A 22,007-nucleotide genomic window follows, 5' to 3' on the forward strand; every position below is an offset into this window, starting at 1 on the left:
TAATGACAGATTTGCTGGTTTTTTTTTTTTCTACAAATGACTTGCAATTTAGATTTGTTTATTTATAATCTTTTGGTTGATTTTTTTTTTAACATGGTCCTAAAGTCTCCTGAGAAGTTTAATGTGTAAAAATGTTTCTAAAAATAAGCTGAGTCACTGATTTTACTTCCTGATTGTTGCTTTAAATCTAGTTTTAGCTGGAGGAAATCTATCAATTAGGGCTTTAACATGTGATTTTCCTGGGCCCGGAACAATAGCGTAATGGTTAAGGTCCTCACCTTGAACGCACCAGGATCCCATGTGGGCGCCGGTTCTAATCCCAGCAGCTCTACTTCCCATCCAGCTCCCTGCTTGTGGCCTGGAAAAAGCATTCGAGGATGGCCAAAAGCCTTGGGACCCTGCACCTATGTGTGGGATACCTGGAAGAGGTTCCTGGTTCCTGGGTTCGGATCGGCACAGCACTGGCCGTTGCGGCCACTTGGGGAGTGAATCATCGGACAGAAGATCTTTTTCTCTGTCTCTCCTCCTCTCTGTGTATCTGTCTTTCCAATAAAAATAAATAAATCTTAAAAAAAATGTGACTTTCATGCACAAGCAAGTTCTTCCACTGTTTTGCCTAATAGAAAAGAAAACCTCGCAGCTCACATCCGTGGATTTACTATCAAGCTCAGGAGTCATGCTGCCTGGATTAAAAGGTTGGTTTTGGAGGCAGGCATTAAGCTACCACCCTGTGGGCAGGCCATGATCTGTGTCCAGTGCCTGTTTGCATCCCCATTGCTCTGGTTGATTCAGCTTCCTGCTCATGAGCCTGGGAGACAGCAGATGATGGCCCAAGCCCTTGGGCTCCTTTTGTCCATGTGGTTGGTCTGCTGCTGTCTGTTCCTTCAGTCTGGCGCAGAACTGGGGTTTGGAGTAAAGCTACATATAAGGAGACTGAAGATAGTAACTTTAGTCTTTAGGTAAAATAGTCATCTCAACTTTTTGGGTAACAACATAATAACAGAAATAGAGGGGCTGGCACCATGACTTAGTAGGCCACGCTTCTGCCTGTAACTCTGGCATCTCATATGAGTGCCTATTTGAGTCTTAGGTGCTGCACTTCCAACCCAGCTCCCTACTTATGGACAGCAGCAGAAGATATCTCAAGTCCTTGGGCCCCTGTACCCACATGGGAGACCCAGAAGCAGCTCCTGGCTCCTGGCTCCTGACTTCGGACCAGCCCAGCTCTGGCCATTATAGCCATTGGGGATTGTATCAGCAGATGGAAGATCTCTGTGTGCGTGTGTCTCTCTCTCTTTCTAACTCTCTAAAGTAAAATAAATAAAATATTTTAAAAAGAAAGAGCACAGATAATGAAAATAGGATAAATAGAAATTAGAACTAGAAATAAGGAAAAATCAGTGGAACATAAGGCAGAGAGGAGAAAAATGAAAAATATGGTAGAATGGAATGTATTTTTTTTTGAAAATTTATTTACTTTTATTGTAAAGTCAGATATACAGAGAGGAGGAGAGACAGAGAGGAAGATCTTACATGTTAATTCGCTCCCCAAGATGGCCGGAACTGAGTCAATCCAAAGCCAGGAGCCAGGAGTCTCCTGTGGGTCTCCCACACGGTACAGGTTCCCAAGGCTTTGGCCGTCCTGAACTGCTTTCCCAGGCCACAAGCAGGGAGCTGGATGGGAAATGGGACCACTGGGACATGAACTGGCACCTATATAGAATCCCAGCATGTGCAAGACAAGTAGCCCCTAGGCTACTGCACCAGGCCCAGAATGTGCTTCTTCATCACAACATCTGTTAGGTCACTCTGGTTCTCTAAAAACTTTATTTAAAATACAAAGATGATCAGAGCAGGGAAATAGTAAAGAATTAAATAAATGGGAGAGACATACCATATCTGTGGGTAGGAGGGCTCGGTGTTATAAAGATGATCATTGTCCTGTGCTTGAGTTTTAGGTTGTAATTCCAATCAGCATTCCAAGATTCTAAAATGTGTACGTGTATGGAGGAGCCGAGGCTCCGGAGACAAGCTGAGCAACTTCTCTTAGTCTGATTTTAAGCTGTGATTTTTAGACACGTCTTTTTGGTCCAGGGATAAAAAAATTACACTTGCAGAATTGACTAAGGTACTGAGAAACAGACCAGTGAAACTTGGATATGTGACAAAGGTGGCATTACAGGTCAGTGGAGAAAGGATGAATTATTCAGTAATGTTCTGAGATCATTTGTTAGCCATATGAGAAAAAAAAAGGATCCCCATTAATTCCATACACAAAAATTAGCTTCAGTTGCACTAGTGACCTAAATGTGAAAGGTAACATTTTAATGTATATAGAAAGACAAGAAAATGCCCTCTTCATCTCAGGTTTTGTAAAGAATTTTTAAGCCAGAAACAACTATAAAGAAAAAGATTGAAGTTTATTAAAATGACTATTGATTTAACTTCTGTTTTTTAAAAACTGCATCTATGCTTTGTATATAATCATTTATTTTATATACTGCTGAAGTGGCTATTTGTGTACCAACACTCAGATTAAGAATAAAAACATGACCAGGATCTAATGTTGTGGCATATCAAGTTAAGCTATCACCTCCACCCTTCATGGTTGCCAGTCTTGAGTCCTGGCTGCCCCACATCCAGTCAGGATCCCTGGGAAGCAGCAGAGAGAGGCCTGGTACTTAGGCTCTTGCTCCCATGTGGGAGATGCGGGCAGCAGCCATCTTTTAAGGGCCTTATATCTGTTGTCCTACTCATTGAATAGTTCAGACTGGGGGAGTAACAAATTGGGAGTAAGGAATTAGGAGGGGTGTGTGTGTGTTTTAAAATTTATTTGGCAGGCAGAGTTATAGAGAGAAACAGAAAGATCTTTCATCCGTTTATTCACTCCCCAGATAGCCGCAGTGGCCAGAGCTGGACTGCTCCAGGTCTGCCCCATGGACACAGGAGCCTGACCACTTGGGTCATCTTCAGCTGCTTTCCTAGCTGTGCTACCCAGGAGCTAGATTGGAAGTGGAACAGCCAGGACTTGAAGAGGTGCCCGTGTAGGATTCCAGTGCCACAGGCAGTGGCTTTACAGCATTGTCCAAGTTTTGTTTTGTTTTTTAAGCATGACATGCATGTATACATTATTAGATTTCTTTTTTTAAAAAAGATTTATTTATTTTATTACAAAGTCAGATATACAGAGAGGAGGAGAGACAGAGAGGAAGATCTTCCAGCCGATGGTTCACTTCCCAAGTGAGCTGCAACAGCCGGTGCACACTGATCCGAAGCCAGGAACCAGGAACCTGTTCCGGGTCTCCCACATGGGTGCAGGGTCCCAAAGCATTGGGCCGTCCTCGACTGCTTTCCCAGGCCACAAGCAGGGAGCTGGATGGGAAGTGGAGCTGCTGGGATTAGAGCCAGCGCGCATCTGGGATCCCGGGGCTTTCAAGGCGAGGACTTTAGCTGCTAGGCCACGCCGCCGGGCCCAGATTTCTTTTTTTTTAAGATTTTTTTATTTTTATTATAAGGTCAGATACACAGAGAGGAAGAGACAGAGAGGAAGATCTTCCATCCGATGACACTTCCCAAGTGACCGCAATGGCCGGTGCTGCATCATTCTGAAGACAGGAGCCAGGAACTTCCTGCAAGTCTCCCACGTGGGTGCAGGGTCCCAAGGCTTTGAGCCATCCTCTGCTGCTTTCCCAGGCCACAAGCAGGGAGCTGGATGGGAAGTGGAGCAACCAGGGTTTGCAGATGGAGGATTAGCCTGTTGAGCCATGGAGCCCTCCCCCCCGTTTTTGTTTTATTTTTATATTTTTTACAAAGGTAAGGGGATTACAGACCCATATGGGCCTGTTAGCCACCCATGTGGAAAGGAGAGGATGCAGGTGGGTGAGATAAATGTTTCCATTTTCCCTCCTATGTCCACAGCGGTGGGGAGGAGTGGGAGAAGGTACACTGCTTGTTGTCAGGCCACATCAGTGCCAGGGGATGGAAATGGTCTTTTGATGCCTCCTAGCGACCCCAGAGTAGGGGAGGAGTGCTCAGAGGGTTTTGCTTTAGTGGTCTTGATTGTTCTGAGAAATTGCACCAGAGGTGAGAGAATCTTTCCTTGGCCTATTAGCCTCAATGTCTACCTCAGTGAGTTCACAGTCCTAGGTGCTTGCTGTAAACCTGGCCTGGAGTGTTCAGCCTGCCTTTTTTCTGCTCTTTGATGAAGCACTCTGAGTCTTCTGTTGTGTTTTGTTTGTTTGTTTGTTTAAGATTTTTATTTTTTATTGGAAAGTCAGATTTACAGAGAAAAGATCTTCCATCTGCTGGTTCACTCCCCATGTGACCTCACTGGCTGGAGCCAAGATGATCTGAAGCCAGGGGGCCCGAACCTCTTATGGTCTTCCAACTTGGGTGCAGGGTCCCAAAGCCTTGCGTCACCTTCAACTGCTTTCCCAGGCCAGAGGGAGCTGGATGGGAAGCGGAGCAGTCGGGATACCAACCAGTGCCCACGTGGGATTGGGCGTGTGCAAGATGAGGACTTTCGCACTAGGCTACCGTGCTGGGCCCTCTGTTGTCTTAGATGAGCCTGCTGTCTGGTCTTTCGTGTGCATCTGAGTATATTCTCTATTCTTGCATAGGAGTCAGTAACTGGGCCGGCCCAGTTCTGCAATATGTGCTCCGTGATCCAACCACATGTCTGTGGTATTTTCCCTGAGGTTGGGGGTTGAGTATAGTGGTCTAGTGAGGGGGCCCCCTAAGAAATCCCCCTGGAGGTCCTCAGGCCGAGGGCCTGATTTTCATGGGTACCATGAAAGCTGGTGCTGGTGTGGTGGCCAGGCCCAGCCGGCTCCCTGTGCCAGCTCAACTGTTTAGTCAGTCCCCAACCTCAAAAAATGAGTTGATTTTTACAAAATGAAATAGATAGTGCAGCAGTTCTGGAAACCAAATTCCCTCCCTCCCTCCTGTGGGTATTTCTTCTTCTTTGCTCATTGACCTCCCTGGAGTAAACTTGTAAATCCTGCATTTGTCATGTGTAGCTGCCGAAGTCTCTGCTTGGGTGGCCTAGAGGTGCTCCGACTAGCAGAGCCTAACATGGACAGGTGGTCAGGGAGAGGGTCTGGGGATGAAGCACCGACAGGAGACCAGTGATGGTGGAAGTCTCTGCGAAGTCTGTTTATGGCTCCTTCACCCCTCCTTATATACTCTTCCTCCCCAAGTCCCAATTTAGCCAGGATATTGGATACAGATGAGTCCAATTAATCTAGGTGTTTTTAGCTACAAGCCAAGTTCCTGTTCCTGCCCAGCCGAGCCAGCGCTAATCAACTCCTTAACCCACAGCATAGAGGTTAGTATTACAATAATTAGACAAAGATTTCTTTAAGTGTCTTGGATAAGTACGTTTCCCAGAGTGCCAGGGATATGTGTGTGTGTGTGTACACACCTCCAGTTTCTGGCAGCCGGTTTACAACTTTGCTTTAGTTATTGCTTCTTGCAATATTTCAAGATCAAGCAGAGGAAAGTGATTACAGCCTTTGGGGCCTTCTGCCTGGGTCTGCGCAGGGGAGTGTGTTCAGATTACCAGGAATGCTCATGTGTCAGAACTTTTTACAAAAAACCTAAAAATTTATTTATGTGGTCCCATCGCGGTAGCCTAGTGGTTAAAGTTCTCGCCTTGCATGCGCCAGGATCCCATAATGGGCACCTGTTTGTATCCTGGCAGCTTCACTTCCCTTCCAGCTCCCTTCCTGTAGCCTGGGAAAGGGCCCAAGGTTTTGGGACCCTTTACCCATGAGGGAGACCCGGAGGAGGCTCCTGGCTTCGAATTAGCCCAACTCCAGCCCCAGCTGTTGCAGCCACTTGGGGAGTGAACCAATGGATGAACCATATTTTTCTGTATCTCCTTCTCTCTGTGAATCTGACTTTAAATCTTAGATAAATCCTTTTTTTTTTTATCTGAAAGGCAGAGTTGCAGGCCACAAGGGCCGGAGCTGTGCTGGTTTGAAGCCAGGAGCCTGTGCACCAGTGCAAGCATCTGCGCCAACCTCTTCCACCTTCTCAGCGCAGCAGCAGAGAACCAGACTGGAAGTGGAGCCACTAGGACCCAGACTGGTGTCCTGTACGGATGCCAGCGCTGTGGGAGGCAGCCTCAACTGCCACAACACAGCACCCCCATCAGAGCTTCTTAAGATTTATTTTTTATTTGAAAGGCAGATTTACAGAGAGAAAGAGAGGCAGAAAGAAAGTCCTTCTGCCCACAGGTTTATTTGCCAAGTGGCTACAGTGGCCAAAGCTGAGCCAGTCCAAAGCCAGGAGCTTCTTCCACATCTCCCTCAGGGGTGCAGGATCCCAAGGTTTTGGACCATCCTCTACTGCTTTCCCAGGCCACAAGCAGGGAGCTGGATGGGAAGTGGAGCAGCCAGGATGTGAATCCCAGGTGCATGCAAGGCAAGGCTATAGCTAGTGAGCCAACTCAGTGGGCCCCCAGCAGAGCTTGTTAAAGCCCTCTGTAGACAAGCTTTGCCATGTGACAGGTGAAGCTGCTGTATCCGAATGCCTGATTTGCTTCCTCTACTCAGCTTCCTGCTATATTACCCGGCAGTATAATTGTTGTGTTTACTTTTCTGAGGAATTGCAGAACTCTCTTCCAAATTTGCTGTAACATTTTACATCCTATCTTAAAGAGTATGAAGTATGATCTCATTGTTATTTTCATTTGCATTTTTCTGAAGGCGAATAATGTTGGGGATCTTTTTTTTTAAAGACTTATTTATATGCAAAAGGCAGATTGACACAGAGAGGAGAGACAGATCTTCCATCTGCTGATTCACTCCCCAGATGTCCACAGTGTTTGGAGCTGAGTCAGTCCAAAGCCAGAAGGCAGGAGCCTCCTCTGAATCTCCCATGTGGGTGCAGGGTCCCAAGGTTTTGGGGCTGTCTTCCAACGCTTTCCCAGGCCACAAGCAGGGAGCTGGATGGGAAGTTGAGCAGCTGCAACATGAACTAGTGCCCATAGGTGATGCCAGCATTTGTAGGCAGAGGATTAGCCAGTTGAGCCATTGTGCTAGCTGTGCTCTCCCTTTTGTTTTTTGTTACTATTTTTTATTTTAGTTTTTATTGGAAAGGCAGATATACAGAGAGAAAAAGATCTTCTGTCCCCTGGTTTACTCCCCAAGTGGCTGCAGCAACTGGAGGTGAGCCAATCCAAAGTCAGAAGCCAGGAATTTCTTCCAGGTCTTCCACGCGGGTGCAGCGTCCCCCATGTGGTTAGTCATAGAGGTTTACTTACTGGATTGGCCCAGAGTCTTATTCCTGAAGGAGTTAAACCACTGTGCTCTTCAGGCTAGGCTTTCCCAGTTGACTGAACTCCCAGAAGTGGGGAAGAGAGTGTTAGTAGGTGCTCAGGTGCATCAATGGGGTCCCAAGCATATCAAGTGTGGTCCTCATTGCTCCGGTATGAAACAACAGCCCTACCTTTTAAAACAAAATGTTCATTTTCATTGTATTTGAAAGAGAGACAGAAACATAAATGTTTCATCCATTGGTTCCTTCTGCAAATGCTCACTGCCACCAGTGCTGCGCCAGTCCGGAGCCTGGAGATGGAAACTCAGTCCTGGTCTCCCATGTGACAGGGACAGAAGTACTTGAACCGTTGCTACTACCAAACACTGATGAAAGATATAGGCATCCCAAGTCATGACTTAATCACTGCACCAGATGCCTGCCCTGGCAGCCTTACTTCCTGGTAATCGGATTCATTTACTTCTGCCAAAATAGTAATGCCTTTGTGTATTTACTATAGCCCTGAGGGCAGGAATGGTAAACCTGCACATAGAACATTATCTAGTCCTGGGGCTCACCCAGTGTAGTGGTTCAGTTGGCTAATCCTCCTCCCTTCAAGCACCAGGATTTCATGTATGTACCAGTCTGTCCCAGCTGCTCCACTTCCCATCCAGGTCCTTGCTTGTGGCTTGTGGATGGCCCAAAGCCTTGGGACCCTGCACCCTTGAGGGAGACCTGGAAGAGGCTTCTGGCTCCCAGCTTTGGATTGACTCAGCTCTGGCCATTGTGACCTCTTGGGGAGTGAACCAGCAAATGGAAGATCTTTTTGTCTGTCCTTCTGTCTGTAAATCTGACTTTCGAATGAAAATGATTAAAACTTTAAGATTTTTGTATTGGAAAGTTTATCTCTTCCTGTCTGTAACTCTGCCTTTCAAATAAATACATATTTTTTAAAGTACTTCCCCCAATTGACAAGTTAGCAGGAGGACTTTTAGAAGGAGAAAGGGGAGTTGGGGGAGGTTAGAGAAGATAATGGATACAGCTAATGGATTGATGGACAGGTTCCCCAGGGTCTGCTGCAATAACTGTCTTAATACCAATTAGCTGGAGGTTCCTTTGAGGTAGAGCTGGTGGCTGTAAATTCGTGACCAGGTTGTCAGTAGTAGGAACTTGAACTGTTGCTTAGATGTGGAATCAAATGGTGGCTTAACATACAGCACTACAGTGCAGTTCATGTACCCCTTTTGTGCTCTGTGTATGTCATGACAAATGATGGCTAATGTAAGATTACTGAATCATTTTGTCTAGGTGTCACTTCATTGTCTCCTTCATGTATGTTTATGGTGGACATTAACATGTAATACCAAGGTCTTCACACTTGGTGTCCACTTCTGTGTCCTGTGTCTCTCCCCAAGACTTTTTAATCTTAATTTCTGGTCTTTCTGCTTTCATGAACCTGATAACATGTTAGGACATTTTGTTATGAATCTGCTTATGTTCTGATCTCAGCCATCTCTTTGTCCACATAAGCTGGGCAGTCGAGTGTCCTGCTTAAAACTCTGTGTTAGGGGAGGTTTTCTTTTTTCTTTTTTTTTTTTTTTTAAAGATTTATTCAGTTTATTACAAAGTCAGATATACAGAGAGGAGGAGAGACAGAGAGGAAGATCTTCCATCCAATGTGTCACTCCCCAAGTGAGCCGCAACGGCCGGTGCGCGCCGATCCAAAGCTGGGAACCTGGAACCTCTTCCGGGTCTCTCACGTGGGTGCAGTGTCCCAATGCATTGGGCCGTCCTCGACTGCTTTCCCAGGCCACAAGCAGGGAGCTGGATGGGAAGTGGAGCTGCCGGGATTAGAACCGGCGCCCATATGGGATCCCGGGGCTTTTCAAGGCGAGGACTTTAGCCGCTAGGCCACGCCGCCGGGCCCTAGGGGAGGTTTTCCTTCCCTGCCCCTCAGTGCTGCTCTCTTTTTTTTTTTTGAAAGATTTATTCATTTTATTACAGCTAGATATACACAGAGGAGGAGAGACAGAGAGGAAGATCTTCCGTCCGATGATTCACTCCCCAAGTGAGCCGCAACGGACCGATGTGCGCCGATCCGATGCCGGGAACCTGGAACCTCTTCCAGGTCTCCCACGCGGGTGCAGTGTCCCAATGCATTGGGCCGTCCTCGACTGCTTTCCCAGGCCACAAGCAGGGAGCTGGATGGGAAGTGGAGCTGCCGGGATTAGAACCGGCGCCCATCTGGGATCCCGGGGCTTTCAAGGCGAGGACTTTAGCCGCTAGGCCACGCCGCCGGGCCCAGTGCTGCTCTCTTGAGTGGGGCTGCAGCACAGTCCCTGTCCATTTCTGGTTTGTATATGCTAAGAGAAGGATTGGTGGGTTTAAGATATCAACTCACACTTATACCTTCTGGTCCCACTTGTGCTTGGTCGTGAGCATGTCTATTTTATGCTGGAGTGTTGCTGATCTTACACAACACAGATCATGCTGAGTGAAGGAATGGTCCCTGGTGTCATATGATAAAGTTTTCTGCATTTACTACGCCTGATAGTATGCCAGATGGTTGAGGTGTTTGTGTGTGTGTTTAAGATTTGTTTGTTTATTTATTTAAAGAACAGTGACGGGAGAGGAAAGGACAGAAATACACAGGTATTTTTTCACTGGTTCACTCCCAAAGGACCACAACAGCCAGATCTGGGTCAGGCGAAACCAGGAGCCAGGAACTCCATCTGTGTGTCTCCCATGGGTGGCAGGGAGCCAAGTGCTTGAGCCATCCTCTGCTGCCTCTTTGGCGCGTTAGCAGGAGTGCTGCAGTAACATGCAGAGATGCTGGGACTTGAACTAGCTCTCTGATAGGGATGTGGAAGCCCCAGTAACTAGCGCCACCATGGCAGCTCCATGCCAAGATGTGTTTCACAGATAACACCCTTTTCCACTGCAAGTGGGCATGGCTTTCCCTGAAGATGCAGGGGCTTGTTCAGGTTTCCCCCACATACCATTGGGTCTGCTAGGTTGTTTGCCTCACCACCAAACTCGGCAAAGTCCTTTCCTGTTCTCTGCAACTCACAAAACCCTGCTCTAAAGGTCAGGGTTACGTTTTCACACGTTGTGCTTCCCTCTTCTTGATGGGATGTACAGATTGCAGTGGTTTACCTGGAGGCTTTTGTTTTATGCCTCTGATATTAAAAACCTTACCGATGGAATGAATACTTGAGTCTTAGTGTTTTTTCTCACTCTCTGGAGAACATGTATCTGATCCAGTATGCTCTTCACCTCTCACTCATCTTGTCCAGTTAGCATGATGTTATCAGTACAATGATTTGCAGGAAATCTAGCTGGTTGTATCTTTCAGGACTGTATTATTGCAGAGGGTGACAGAATGACAAAGTCCTTTAAATGTGTGCTACAATTGTATATGGATGTAAATTGTTTTTGATCCTGTTTTTTGAGAAGGATTTATGAAGAGTTCATTTTTGTAATTGTTGGCTGACTACCATGCAGTTAGAGCTGTGCTGATCTGTTACACAGCAAAAATAACACATTTGACATGATAGCTGTAGTTGCAGCTACTATTGGGTTGAATTTGCTGTAATCTACTACTTTCCTCCCAAATTTGTCTGGTTTCAGTAGGGACTAAAGTAAAACGTGAATTCTGCATCTCTTTATAGCCCTGATTTCTGCAGTTACACTGTCTCCATCCCTAAGGTACGATGTTTTGTTTTGTGTTTATTGTGAGGGGTGGAGAGCAGCAGCTTTGGAGGTTTCCTTCCGCTTGGCCTTCCCCAGTGTGGTAACTCTTACCGTACAGCCCTACAACTACAATAGGAGGTGCTCAAACTTGCAGGTTTGTCTATCTCAATTTTACATTCCAGGACCACCAGGAAGGCCTATGGTGACCCTCTGAGCTTTGTATTAGGGCATTTGTTTTCTAATTCTTGTAAGCTTAAAATGAACACTTCTAGAATCCAGATGTCAGTGCCAGCCAAGCCTCAAAACATTAAAGTGCTCTTTTTTCTCCCCAGTTCATAGTTACCTAAATGAACAGCATAAATAAAGCAATTTCTTATTTTGTATACCCAGTGTATTTGCATTGAGACTAAGTAAGAGCTCTGTGATGTTGCCCACTCAAGAACTGCGGCACGGGCCCAGCATGATGACCTAGTGGCTAAATCCTCACCTTGCACACACTGGGATCCCAAATGGGCACCAGTTCGTGTCCCAGCTGCTCTACTTCCCATCCAGCTCCCTGCTTGTGACCTGGAAAAGCGGTGGAAGATGGCCCCAAGCCTTGGGACCCTGCACTCATGTGGGAGTCCTGAAAGCAGCTCCTAGCTCTTGCCTTTGGTATCAGCTCAACTCTGGTCTTTGTGGCCACTTGGGGAGTGAACCAGTGTATGGAAGATCTTTCTATCTCTGTAAATCTGACTTTCCAGTGAAAATAAATAAATATTATTTTTGAAAATCTCTCAGAACTATAGGTTTTTCTTGGAATTATTATAACTTGGTGTTACAGGTAGCTTTGTTGGGTCATCTGATCTCCTTTGGACATTGGATTCAGCCTGAAAGTTGCCTCAGTGTGGAAGCTCACTGTGGGATCCTGAGTTTACTTTTAGCTGTAGAAGAAGAGCTCCATTTCTCTGGTTTATACTTGAGATGCTTGCAGGAGCCGGGCTGTGCCAGGCTGAAGCCAAAGCTGGTACTAAGTGCTGCTCTTCAGGAGAGATACAGAGAAAAGATGTTCCATCTTCCATGCGGGTGTCCGGGACCCATCATATGCTGTCTCCCAAGTTATGCCTTAACAAGCAGCTGGAATTGGGAACAGATCCAGAACACCAGCCAGATACTGAGATACGGGATGCAGGCATCCCAACCGTGGTGTTAATCACTATGCCATGGGAACCAGATTTTTTTAAAGATTTATGTATTTTTATTACAAAGTCAGATATACAGAGAGGAAGATCCTCCATCCATTGATTCACTCCCCAAGTGGCTACAATGGCTGGAGCTGAGCCAATCTTAATCCAGGAGCCTGGAGCTTCATCTGGGTCTGCCACGTAGGTGCAGGGACCCAAGACCCTGGACCGTCCTTGACTGCTTTCCCAGGCCACAAGCAGGGAGCTGGATGGGAAGCAGGGCTGCTGGGATTATAACTGGCGCCCATATGGGTTCCTGTGCATGCAAGGCAAGAACTTCAGCCACTAGGCTATCGTGTCAGGCTCAGGAACAAGATATTTTTTATTGACATGACTGCCCTCTGCATCTTGATCTGCCCTAGTTGAATAAAGTAGTATTCTTATTGTCATATCCTGTTAACTGTTTCCATAAATTTGTACATCTCTGACCTAACAGGGGTCATTATGGTAATTGTGGCCACTTGAAAGGCAGATTTTACAGAGGGAAGGAGAGATGCAGAGAAAGATGTTCCATCTCTTGGTTTATTCTCAAAATGGCCACTATGGCTGGAGCTGGGCCAGTCAGAAGCTGGGAACCAGGAGCTTCTTCTGGATCTCCCATGTGAGTGCAGGTGCCCAAGGACTTGTTCCATCTTCCTCTGCTTTTCTAGGCCCTAAGCAGGGAACTGGATGGGAAGCAGAACAGCTGGGACACAAACCAGCACCCCTGCAGGTGAGGCACCACGAGTGGAGGCTTAGAGTGCAGTGCCACGATGTCAGCCTCAGTAAACTTAGTTGTTGGTCTTTCTTTTTTTTAAAGATTTATTTATTTTTATTTTAAAGTCAGTTTGACAGAGAGAAGGACGGACAGAAAGATCTTGCATCTTGCATCTGCAGGAGCCAGGAACTTCTTCCACGTGTCCCTCAGGGGTACAGGGTCCCAAGGCATGGGCTCATCCTCCACTGCTTTCCCAGGCCACAAGCAAGTAGCTGGGTGGGAAGTGAAGCAGCTGGGACATGAACTGGTGCCCATGTGGGACCCCAGTGCATACAAGGCAAGGACTTTAACCAATAGACTACTGTGCCAGGCCCAGTAAGCTTAGTTTTATAACAGTCCTTTCTGTGGATGAAAATGACTGTTAAACTAGCATATTTCTTTTGGTCTTCTCCCACTCCTTTCAAAGAACATAAAATTTGAAGTATTTTGTGACCAGATGTTGTGCGTCTGCTTCTGCCTGCTTTTTTCCTGATCCTTTGGATCCTTCCTCCACTCTGCACAGCACAGTGGTTTTTGCTTTGTTTCTAGTATTATTTACATAGTTAAGATCCTCAGAGTAGGGTGGGGTGAGGGTCAAGGTATGGAAGATGGTGGGTGGGACAAATGTTTCAGTTTCTATCTTCCTGATTCTGCCGGGGGTGGGGAAGGGAGGAAATAGGGCTGCTCCGTGCTGTCAAGCTATAGCAGCACCCAGGGATGGGGGACAGTCATTTGGTGACACCTTCAAGATCCCAATGTGGGGAAGTTCCGAGGATGCCATTTCAGTGGATTTGATAGTTCTGAGCTGTTATCAGTTTCATTGCTCCAGGGTTCATGAAATCTTTTCAGGGTCTGCTAGTTGGCAACATACACCTCAGTGTGCCTCCACTGCAGACAGTTGCTGCAAAAGCTTGGCCAGAAGAGCCGTCCATCCTGCTCCGCTTTCTGTCCTCTGATGGGGCACTCAGTATCCACTGCTGGCCTAGATGAGTTGGCTGCTGTGTTCTTTGTATGCATCTGTGCTTTTCCATTGCATGGCCATCAGGAACTGAGGAGGCCTGGACCCAATATGTGCACTCCAAGGTCGGGCCACATATCTTGTTATTTTCCCTTTGCGAGTTCTGCAGACCTGCCCTACTGGTCTGTATCCATTCCAGTTCTGGCTGGCGGGTGCAGCAGCCCAGCCCTGTCTGGCCTACCCCCAGACCCAGCTCTCATGTATATTGGCAGGTGCCACAGCCTAGCCCAATGGCAGCCCATCCCTGGACCTACCCTGTACACATGCTGAGGGATGCTGCAGCCACATTCAGACCCGTCTGTATTCCCCCTCCCCCACCCTGCCTTGGCTCTTACACTCACCTGCAGCCTAGCAGGGGCGTACCCCCATAGTTACCCCTCCAAGCTCACTCCCAGCCCTGGATCTTGTACATGCCTGCAGGTGCTTCGAGCTAGTCTTAACATGGTCCACCCCCAGATTTGGTACTTGCCAGCAAGTGTTGCCACCTGACCTGGTCTGACCTGACCTGGCCTGGCACACCTCCAACCCTGGCTCTCCTGTGAGCTGATGAGTATGGCTGCCTAGCCTGGCATGGCCCACATCCCATCCTGGCTCTTTTGCATACCAGCAGATACCAAGGTCTGACCCAGCCTAGCCCTGCCCCTGACAGCCCACACACATGCTGACTAGTGCTGCAACCTGGCCTGCCCTGGCCTGGCCCACCTCCAGCCCTAATGCTCACCAGCAAGAATTTCAGCCTGGTAGGGGAGTTCCCCAAGTTATCCTACCAGGCCCACTTCCGGCCCTGCATTTCGCATGTGTTGGTGGCTGCTAAGCACCTGGCCGGCATAGTCTATCACAAGTCTGGGCCTTTGCATGTGCTTTAGCCTGGGTCAGCCCGATCTACTCCCAACCTTAGCTCCCATGAGGGTTGGTTAGTTATAGTCATGCCTGGCCACAGTTCTCACTCAAACTGGCAGATACTGCAGTCCCACAGTGATGAGCCCCCAAATCCCCTCCAGAATTTGTCCCCTGTCTTGGTTCTGTTGCAAGCTGATTGGTGACATGAACCAGTCCCACACACTCGCTGCCAGATACTGCAGGCAGGTTCCCCAGTACACTAGCTTTCCTGTGTGTCAGCTTGGTGATGCTACTTAGCTCAGCCCAGGACCGATGTAGGCGGGTGCCTTGGTCTGAGTCAAACATGCCCTCTGGTTTTCTCTTTCTAAAATCACTCCATTTCAGCTCCCAAGTTTATCTGCAAGTGTAAGTGGCGTGGTCCATGGAAGACCCTGCGGTCATTCCTCACCTGTGAGTGCAGTGACCCAGTACTTGGATTCCCCCGGAAGTCATTTCACAGGTGTTCAACACTCCTTCTGCAGCCCCACTCCCACACCTCCCCCAAATCCCCTTCCCCAGGCAGACTACAGACCCCTGCCACTTCTGGCATCCAGATAGCACGGGGCCGCCTGGGGCACCACTGCAGTTTTGCGATGCAGCTTTCCCCAGCTAGGATCATCACTTTTTCATCTTCTGGGTACCAGCTTCATGCAAGCTCACCCCATATCCTGCAACTCTCAAGAGTATTGAATCCTGTATTCCCAGAGAGTGGTTAACAACCTCTCCTTTTCTTTCTTTTTTTTTTTTTTTTAAAGATTTATTTATTTTTATTACAAAGTCAGATATACAGAGAGGAGGAGAGACAGAGAGGAAGATCTTCCGTCCGATGATTCACTTCCCAAGTGAGCTGCAACAGCCGGTGCTGAGCCGATCTGAAGCCGGGAACCAGGAACCTCCTCCAGGTCTCCCACGCAGGTGCAGGGTCCCAATGCATTGGGCCATCCTCAACTGCTTTCCCAGGCCACAAGCAGGGAGCTGGCTGGGAAGTGGAGCTGCCGGGATTAGAACCTGCGCCCATATGGGATCCCGGGACGTTCAAGGCAAGGACTTTAACCACTAGGCCACGCCGCCGGGCCCAACAACCTCTCCTTTTCAATCGCTCCCCGATTTCAGTCCCGCCTGTCCCTCTCTGGCTCCAGCCAGTACTTACTGTCTTGGTCCCACAGCTCCCGTGGGTTATGCGGTTCCTTTCGGACCTTGTCAGGCCAGGACACCTGGGCTGGCTTGTGCTGCCAAAGGCCCGTTAGCCAGGAGATAGAGTGGCAGCAGCTCTTGAGGAGACACTGCTGTGGGGAGACCTCTGCTTTATCTTCAAGAAACAGGAAAGTGTGTCTTGTAAGAACAGACTGCTTTTGCCATCGTGGGGACATTTGAAATTTTGGAGGAATATCATCAAATGTCAAATGTCTCTTCTTGTGTTAGGGTCTCATTCTTTCCCAGCCCCTTGAAATCTGCTTTGAAGCTGCTCTGATGAATAACTCCTGGGGCTGGTTGGCAGCATTTCCATCTTTTTGCTGTAAAGAACACATTACCGGGGGGGGCCCATGGCTTTCACGTTTGACTTTCAGTTGACTGTTGATCACACTTAGGTTTTCCATTCTGTTGCTATTACAGTTTCAGTTTGTGCATTATGTGTTCAGGTATGTGCAGAATACATTTAATCAACTAGTACAGTCTTCTACAAATAGATGAATACTATTTGCCACTGTGAAAGTTTGAAAGATCAGGGCCCAGCGTGGTGGCCTAGTGGCTAAAGTCTTCACATTGCACGCACCAGGATCCCGTATGGGCACTGGTTCTAATCCTGGTGACCCTGCTTCCCATCCAACTCCCTGCTTGTGGCCTGGGAATGCAGCAAGGACGGCCCAAACTCTTAGGACCCCGCACCTGCGTGGGAAACCCGAATGAAGCTCCTGGCTTTGGATTGGCTGAGCTCAGGCCGTTGTGGTTACTTGGGGAATGAATCATCGGACTGAAGATCTTTCTCTCTGTCTCTCCTCCTCTGAAATATCTGACTTTCCAATAAAAAGCAATTTTTTTTTTTAAGTTAGATCAGCATGTATCAAGAATTGTCTGTTGGACCTGCTGGCAATAATGGGGTCCTCCTTGCCATCTGGTCTACTATTGATTCCACAACAAAACTCCATTTGATTCTCAGTTTTCTTGTACCGTTTGTGTCATCAGCTATGTTCTCTGCAGAGCAGGCTATGGGTTGGGCTTAAGATTCTTCTTGTGGTAGGTTTTTTTGTGTGTTTGTTTTTTATGGAATGCCCTTACTCTCCCAAAATCATAGGACAAATAGGAAGCTGGGTTGGGCAGATTTGGTCATTGTCTTGATTGGGGATGAAGCATGAATATCTACATTTTGTTAAATTCATTTTAAAACATTTTTTGGGTGTTGGGCATTTGGTATAGCCGGCGAGACGCTGACTGGACTGCCTGCTGCATCCCATAGTAACATGGCTGATTTGAATTTCATTTCGTCTGCCGCCATTTCCAGCTTCATGCTAATCCACACCCCTTTAGGCAGCAGGTGGTGGCTCATGTACTCACGTGAAAGATTCAGATTAAGTTCTCAGCTACTGGTTTTAATCTGGCCCAGCTTTGACTTTTGCAGGGAAGCTGTGGATGGAGGGTCTTTGTCACTCTGCTTTTCAATTAAATTCTGAAGATTAGTGTTTTTTTTTTAATTTATTTTTATTGGAAAGTCAGATATTCAGAAAGGAGAAGAGACAGAGAGGAAGATCTTCTGTCTGTTGATTCACTCCCCATATGGCCACAATGGCTGGAGCTGAGCCAATCTTAATCCAGGAGCCTCTTCTGGGTCTCCCACACGGGTGCAGGGTCCCAAGGCTTTGGGCCGTCCTTGACTGCTTTCCCAGGCCACAAGCAGGGAGCTGGATGGGAAGTGGAGCTGCAGGAATTAGAACTGGCGCCCATATGGGATCCCGGTGCGTGCAAGGCTAGAACTTTAGCCGCTAGGCCACTGCGCCAGGCCCCTTAAGATTATTTTAAAATTATTATAAAGCCTTTTTATTTTCACGTTTGAATCTTTTTACCTAATAGCTTACTGAACTGAACTGCCTTAAATCTACAATAACTCCAACATTTCCTAAGCAAAAACAGTTTCCTACCTCAACCAAATAATTCATACCCTGTCTCGGATTTCCATGTTAGTTTTTAGCTCACATAAAAGCTTGCCCTTTGTGCTGGTGCCATGGTATAGCACACGACACTTCTGCCTGCAGTGCCAGCATCCCGCATAGTCTCTGATTTGGGTCTGATTCTAGCTGCCTCATAATGCACTTGGCAAAGCAGCAGAGGATGGTTCAATTCTTTGGACTCATGTGGGGGACAAAAAGAAGCTCCAGGCTCCTGGCTTCGGATTAATCCAGCTCCTGCCATTGCAGCTGTCTGGGGAGTGAACCAGTGGATTCAAGAGCGCTCTCTGTCTCTTCTCTCGGTGTAACTCTGCCTCTGAAATAATGATAAATAAATCTTTAAAAAAAATTACCCTTTTTCCTTACACTGCAGTGAATTTAAGAAAGGAAGTAGAGAGTCCGGCAGGGTGGCCTACTGGCTAAAAGTCCTCACCTTGAGCGCATCAGGATCCCATATGGGCACCAGTTCTAATCCCCGCAGCTCCACTTCCCATGCAACTCCCTGCTTGTGGCCTGGGAAAGCAGTCAAGGACAGGCCAAAGCCTTGAGACTCTGCACCTTTGTGGGAGACCTGAAAGAAGTCCTGGCTCCTGGCTTCAGATTGGCTAAACTCCAGCCATTGCAGTCACTTGGGGAGTGAATCATCGGATGGAAGATCTTCCCCTCTCTGTTTCTCCTCCTCTCTGTATATCTGACTTTCCAATAAAAGTAAAAGAATCCAGCATCCTATTGTCAAGATATAGTAGACAGTTTGATTGGGAGTCTATCCTTGTCTGCAAGTAGAGATGCATACTGCATTGTATCCTCACATCTGGATGTTATAGTCTCCATTACAGTTACTATACATCCTCTTAAATAAAAAGCCCTATTTTTAAGATGAAAAATGGTTATGGGCCTGGCAGCTAAAGCCCTTGCATTGAAAGCTCCAGGATCCCATATGTATACTGGTTCTAATCCTGGCTTCCCGCCCCCTGTCCAGTTCCCTGCTTGTGGCCTAGGAAAGCAGTAGAGGACGGCCCAAAGCTTTGCAACCCTACATCCACAAGGGAGACCTGGAAGAAGCTCCTGGCTTCAGATTGGCTCAGCTCTGACTGTTGTAGTCACTTGGGGAGTGAACATCAGATGGATCTTCCTCTCTGTCTCTCCTTTTTGTTATCTGACTTTGCAATAAAAATAAATAAATCTTAAGAAGGTGATAAATGATTGCAAATATTGTATTTTAGTATTATCTATGTGGATAGCACCCCCTTGAAATAACTCCCAGTTGGCATTGTTCCCATTAATACATTATACATTTTTATAATTCAGTTTGAAATTATAATCATTGTTACTGATTGGGCTTGTCTAATACATATGTATATTTGTCACTGTAAAGTGATGGATTTTACATTTTAAGTATATCATTTGCTTTTTTCTCTTTTTAGAAACTCAAATCCATTTCCTGAAACTGATTAGTAGTGACATGGAAGATCCGTTTGGTGAGTATCACCTTCATTTTCCTTAGTTAATATCATTTCTGTTTTATCTTTATCTGTATTAAAACTTTGAGAGTATAATGTTTTTTCATGTTTGGCATGCTTTTATCTGAAATAGTGGGTTTCAAACATTTTGCATGCAGGACCCATTTACATCTGATTTTAAAGTATTTATTTTGCGATTTAGTTGGAAGTCACAGACAGAGGGAGATCGCTCGTTTATTGGTTTATCCCCAAAGCCCACCATAGCCAGAACTGTGCCGAGGCAAGTCAGGAGCTAGAATTCAGTTTAGGTGCCTCATCAGGACTGGACCATCACCCGCTCCCTCCAAGAGAGTAAAAAGGGAGGAAGCTCGAATTGAGAGAAATCCAGGATGCAAACGAGGGATCTCAGGATGGATTCAGGTATCCCAACAGCTTTTTTTTTTTCCCCTAAGAGTTGTTTTACTTGGGCCTGGCATGGTAGCCTAGTGGCTGAAGTCCTTGCCTTGCATACCTGGGATCCCATAGCTGGTTCATGTCCTGGCAGTCCCACTACCCACCCAGATCCCTGTTTATGACCTGGAAAAGCAGTAGAGGACAGCCCAAAGCCCTGGGACCCTGTATCTGCATGGGGGATCTGGAAGAAACTCCAGGCTCTTGGCTTCAGATTGGCTCACCTCCAACTCTTGCAGCCACTTGGGGAGTGAACCAGTGGATGGGAGATCTTTCTCTCTGTCCTTCTTTCTATATATCTGACTTTCCAATAAAAATAAATTCTTTTTTACAAAAAAGCCTAAATATTTTATTATTTGAAAGGCAAAACAGAGAAGGAGAGACAGAACAAGATTTTCCATCTGCTTATTCACTCTCCAGATGCCTCCACTACTGGAGCCTGAAAGTCCATCTGGATCTCCCCTGTGGGTAGCAGGGCCCCCATTCTGCTTTCCCAGGCGGATTAGGAGGGAACTGGGTCACGGCAATACTGTGCTGGGGAGTGCCAACAGTCCTGGGAGCTGCACCAGTGTGCCAGCCCCAACCAGGAATCTGACAGCTTGAAGTGACAATATAAGTTCTCTATTTTTGTCACATAAGCAATTATATATACTTCTGTTTGGAAGTTAAGTTCTGCTGCTACTTCAGAAATGTGGCCTTTATTAGTACTTGATCAAGGAAATGTAATGTGGAAGTAGTCAAATTAGCAAGGATGTATCGTATCAGTTAAGTTTTGTCCATATGTCATATAAAGGAATCTAAATATAGATGAATTCTTAGTAATTGCCTTTTTTTTAAAGATTTATTTTATTTTTATTGGAAAGGCAGATATACAGAGAGGAGAGACAGAGACGAAGATCTTCAGTCTGATGATTCACTCCCCAAGTGGCCACAATGGCTAGAGCTGAGCCGATCCGAAGCCAGGAGCTCGGAGCTCTTCCAGGTCTCCCATGCAGGTGGCAGGGTCCCAAGGCTTTGGGCCGTCCTTGCTGCTTTCCCAGGCCACAAGCAGGGAGCTGGATGGGAAGCAGGTCCGCTGGGATACGAACCGACGCCCATTTTGGATCCCCGGGCATGCAAGGCGAGGACTTTAACCAGTACACTATCGCACCGGGCCCAGTGATTGCCTTGTTTTTACCAAAATGTCAGTTTCTGTGTACTGAACCTTATTTTCTTATTGACTCATCTCAAAATGAGAGATACATTCTAGGGTATCAAATACTCTTCATTAGTGTACATCGAACAAGAAAAAGGAATCAGAGGCAATTTTACTTGTTGAACTTAAGTGTACTGCAGGAAGCATTTGACTAACTTTCTGGTGCTTCGTTACATGAAAATAAGACTGTTTCCTTTCTAAACCAGTGCAACTTGAGAAATCCAAGTTGGATAAGGAATGTTAACAAAATTGTATTCTTCTCTTGCCCAATTGCCGGGATGATTGAGGTGAAGTTCTCCAGCTCCTGGCACTGATAATCTCAGATGCGTGGTTTCAGTTTTGCTATGAGAAGACCGCTATTGAAAATCTTGATGATCAGAATGACCTCTGATTCTAGTTGAGTTTGTTATGACCTTGGCTTTTCTATCTCTGAAACAGGTTAAAGGATTATATTTAGTCCAATTTCAGGATCTTCAGGTGACCACTAGAGGGCAGTCAGTACTTGATTCATAAATCTATAATTCGGGGCCAGCACTGTGACACGGTAGGCTAAGCTTTGACGTGCAGTGCTGGCATCCCACATGGGCAAGAGTTTCAGTCCTGGCTGCTCCACTTCCAATCGACATCCCTGCTTATTGCCTGGGAGAACAGTAGAAGATGGCTCAAGTCCTTGGACCCCTGCACCCATGTAGGAGACTTAGAAGAAGCTCCTGGTCCTGGCTTGGAATCAGCTCAGCTCCGGCCAGTGCAGCTTTTTGGGGAGTAAATCAGCGAATGGAAAATCTCTGTTTCTCTCCCTGGCTCTCCTTCTCTCTATAACCCTGCCTTTCAAGTAAAAAATAATTTTTAAAAATGTATGGTTCATTACCAGGTAAATTCCTGATGTGACAATTTGTGAATTATTTGGTAAGTTGAGTTAATTTTTGTTGCTT

At 46.7% G+C, this 22,007-nt stretch overlaps 1 protein-coding gene across 6 annotated transcripts in view; it reads left to right on the forward strand.

The window, feature by feature from the left end:
- The window catches only part of PHACTR4 (phosphatase and actin regulator 4), a 115,246-nt gene that overhangs the window by 17,263 nt on the left and 75,976 nt on the right, over positions 1–22,007 (forward strand). For 5 of the 6 annotated variants that reach the window (XM_058677748.1, XM_058677724.1, XM_058677733.1 and 2 more), the window contains exon 2: positions 19,395–19,448. Coding sequence is in view for 4 of the 6 variants with exons in the window: in XM_058677724.1 (XP_058533707.1) it covers positions 19,433–19,448 (16 nt within the window). In the remaining 2 variants the exon portion in view is untranslated. Of the gene's footprint in view, positions 1–19,394; positions 19,449–21,960; positions 21,982–22,007 lie in introns of those variants that run through there. The other variant, XM_058677751.1, reaches the window with a different exon arrangement.

This window comes from Ochotona princeps, chromosome 2 (assembly GCF_030435755.1).
Source record: "Ochotona princeps isolate mOchPri1 chromosome 2, mOchPri1.hap1, whole genome shotgun sequence".
Classification (NCBI taxonomy): Eukaryota; Metazoa; Chordata; class Mammalia; order Lagomorpha; family Ochotonidae; genus Ochotona; species Ochotona princeps.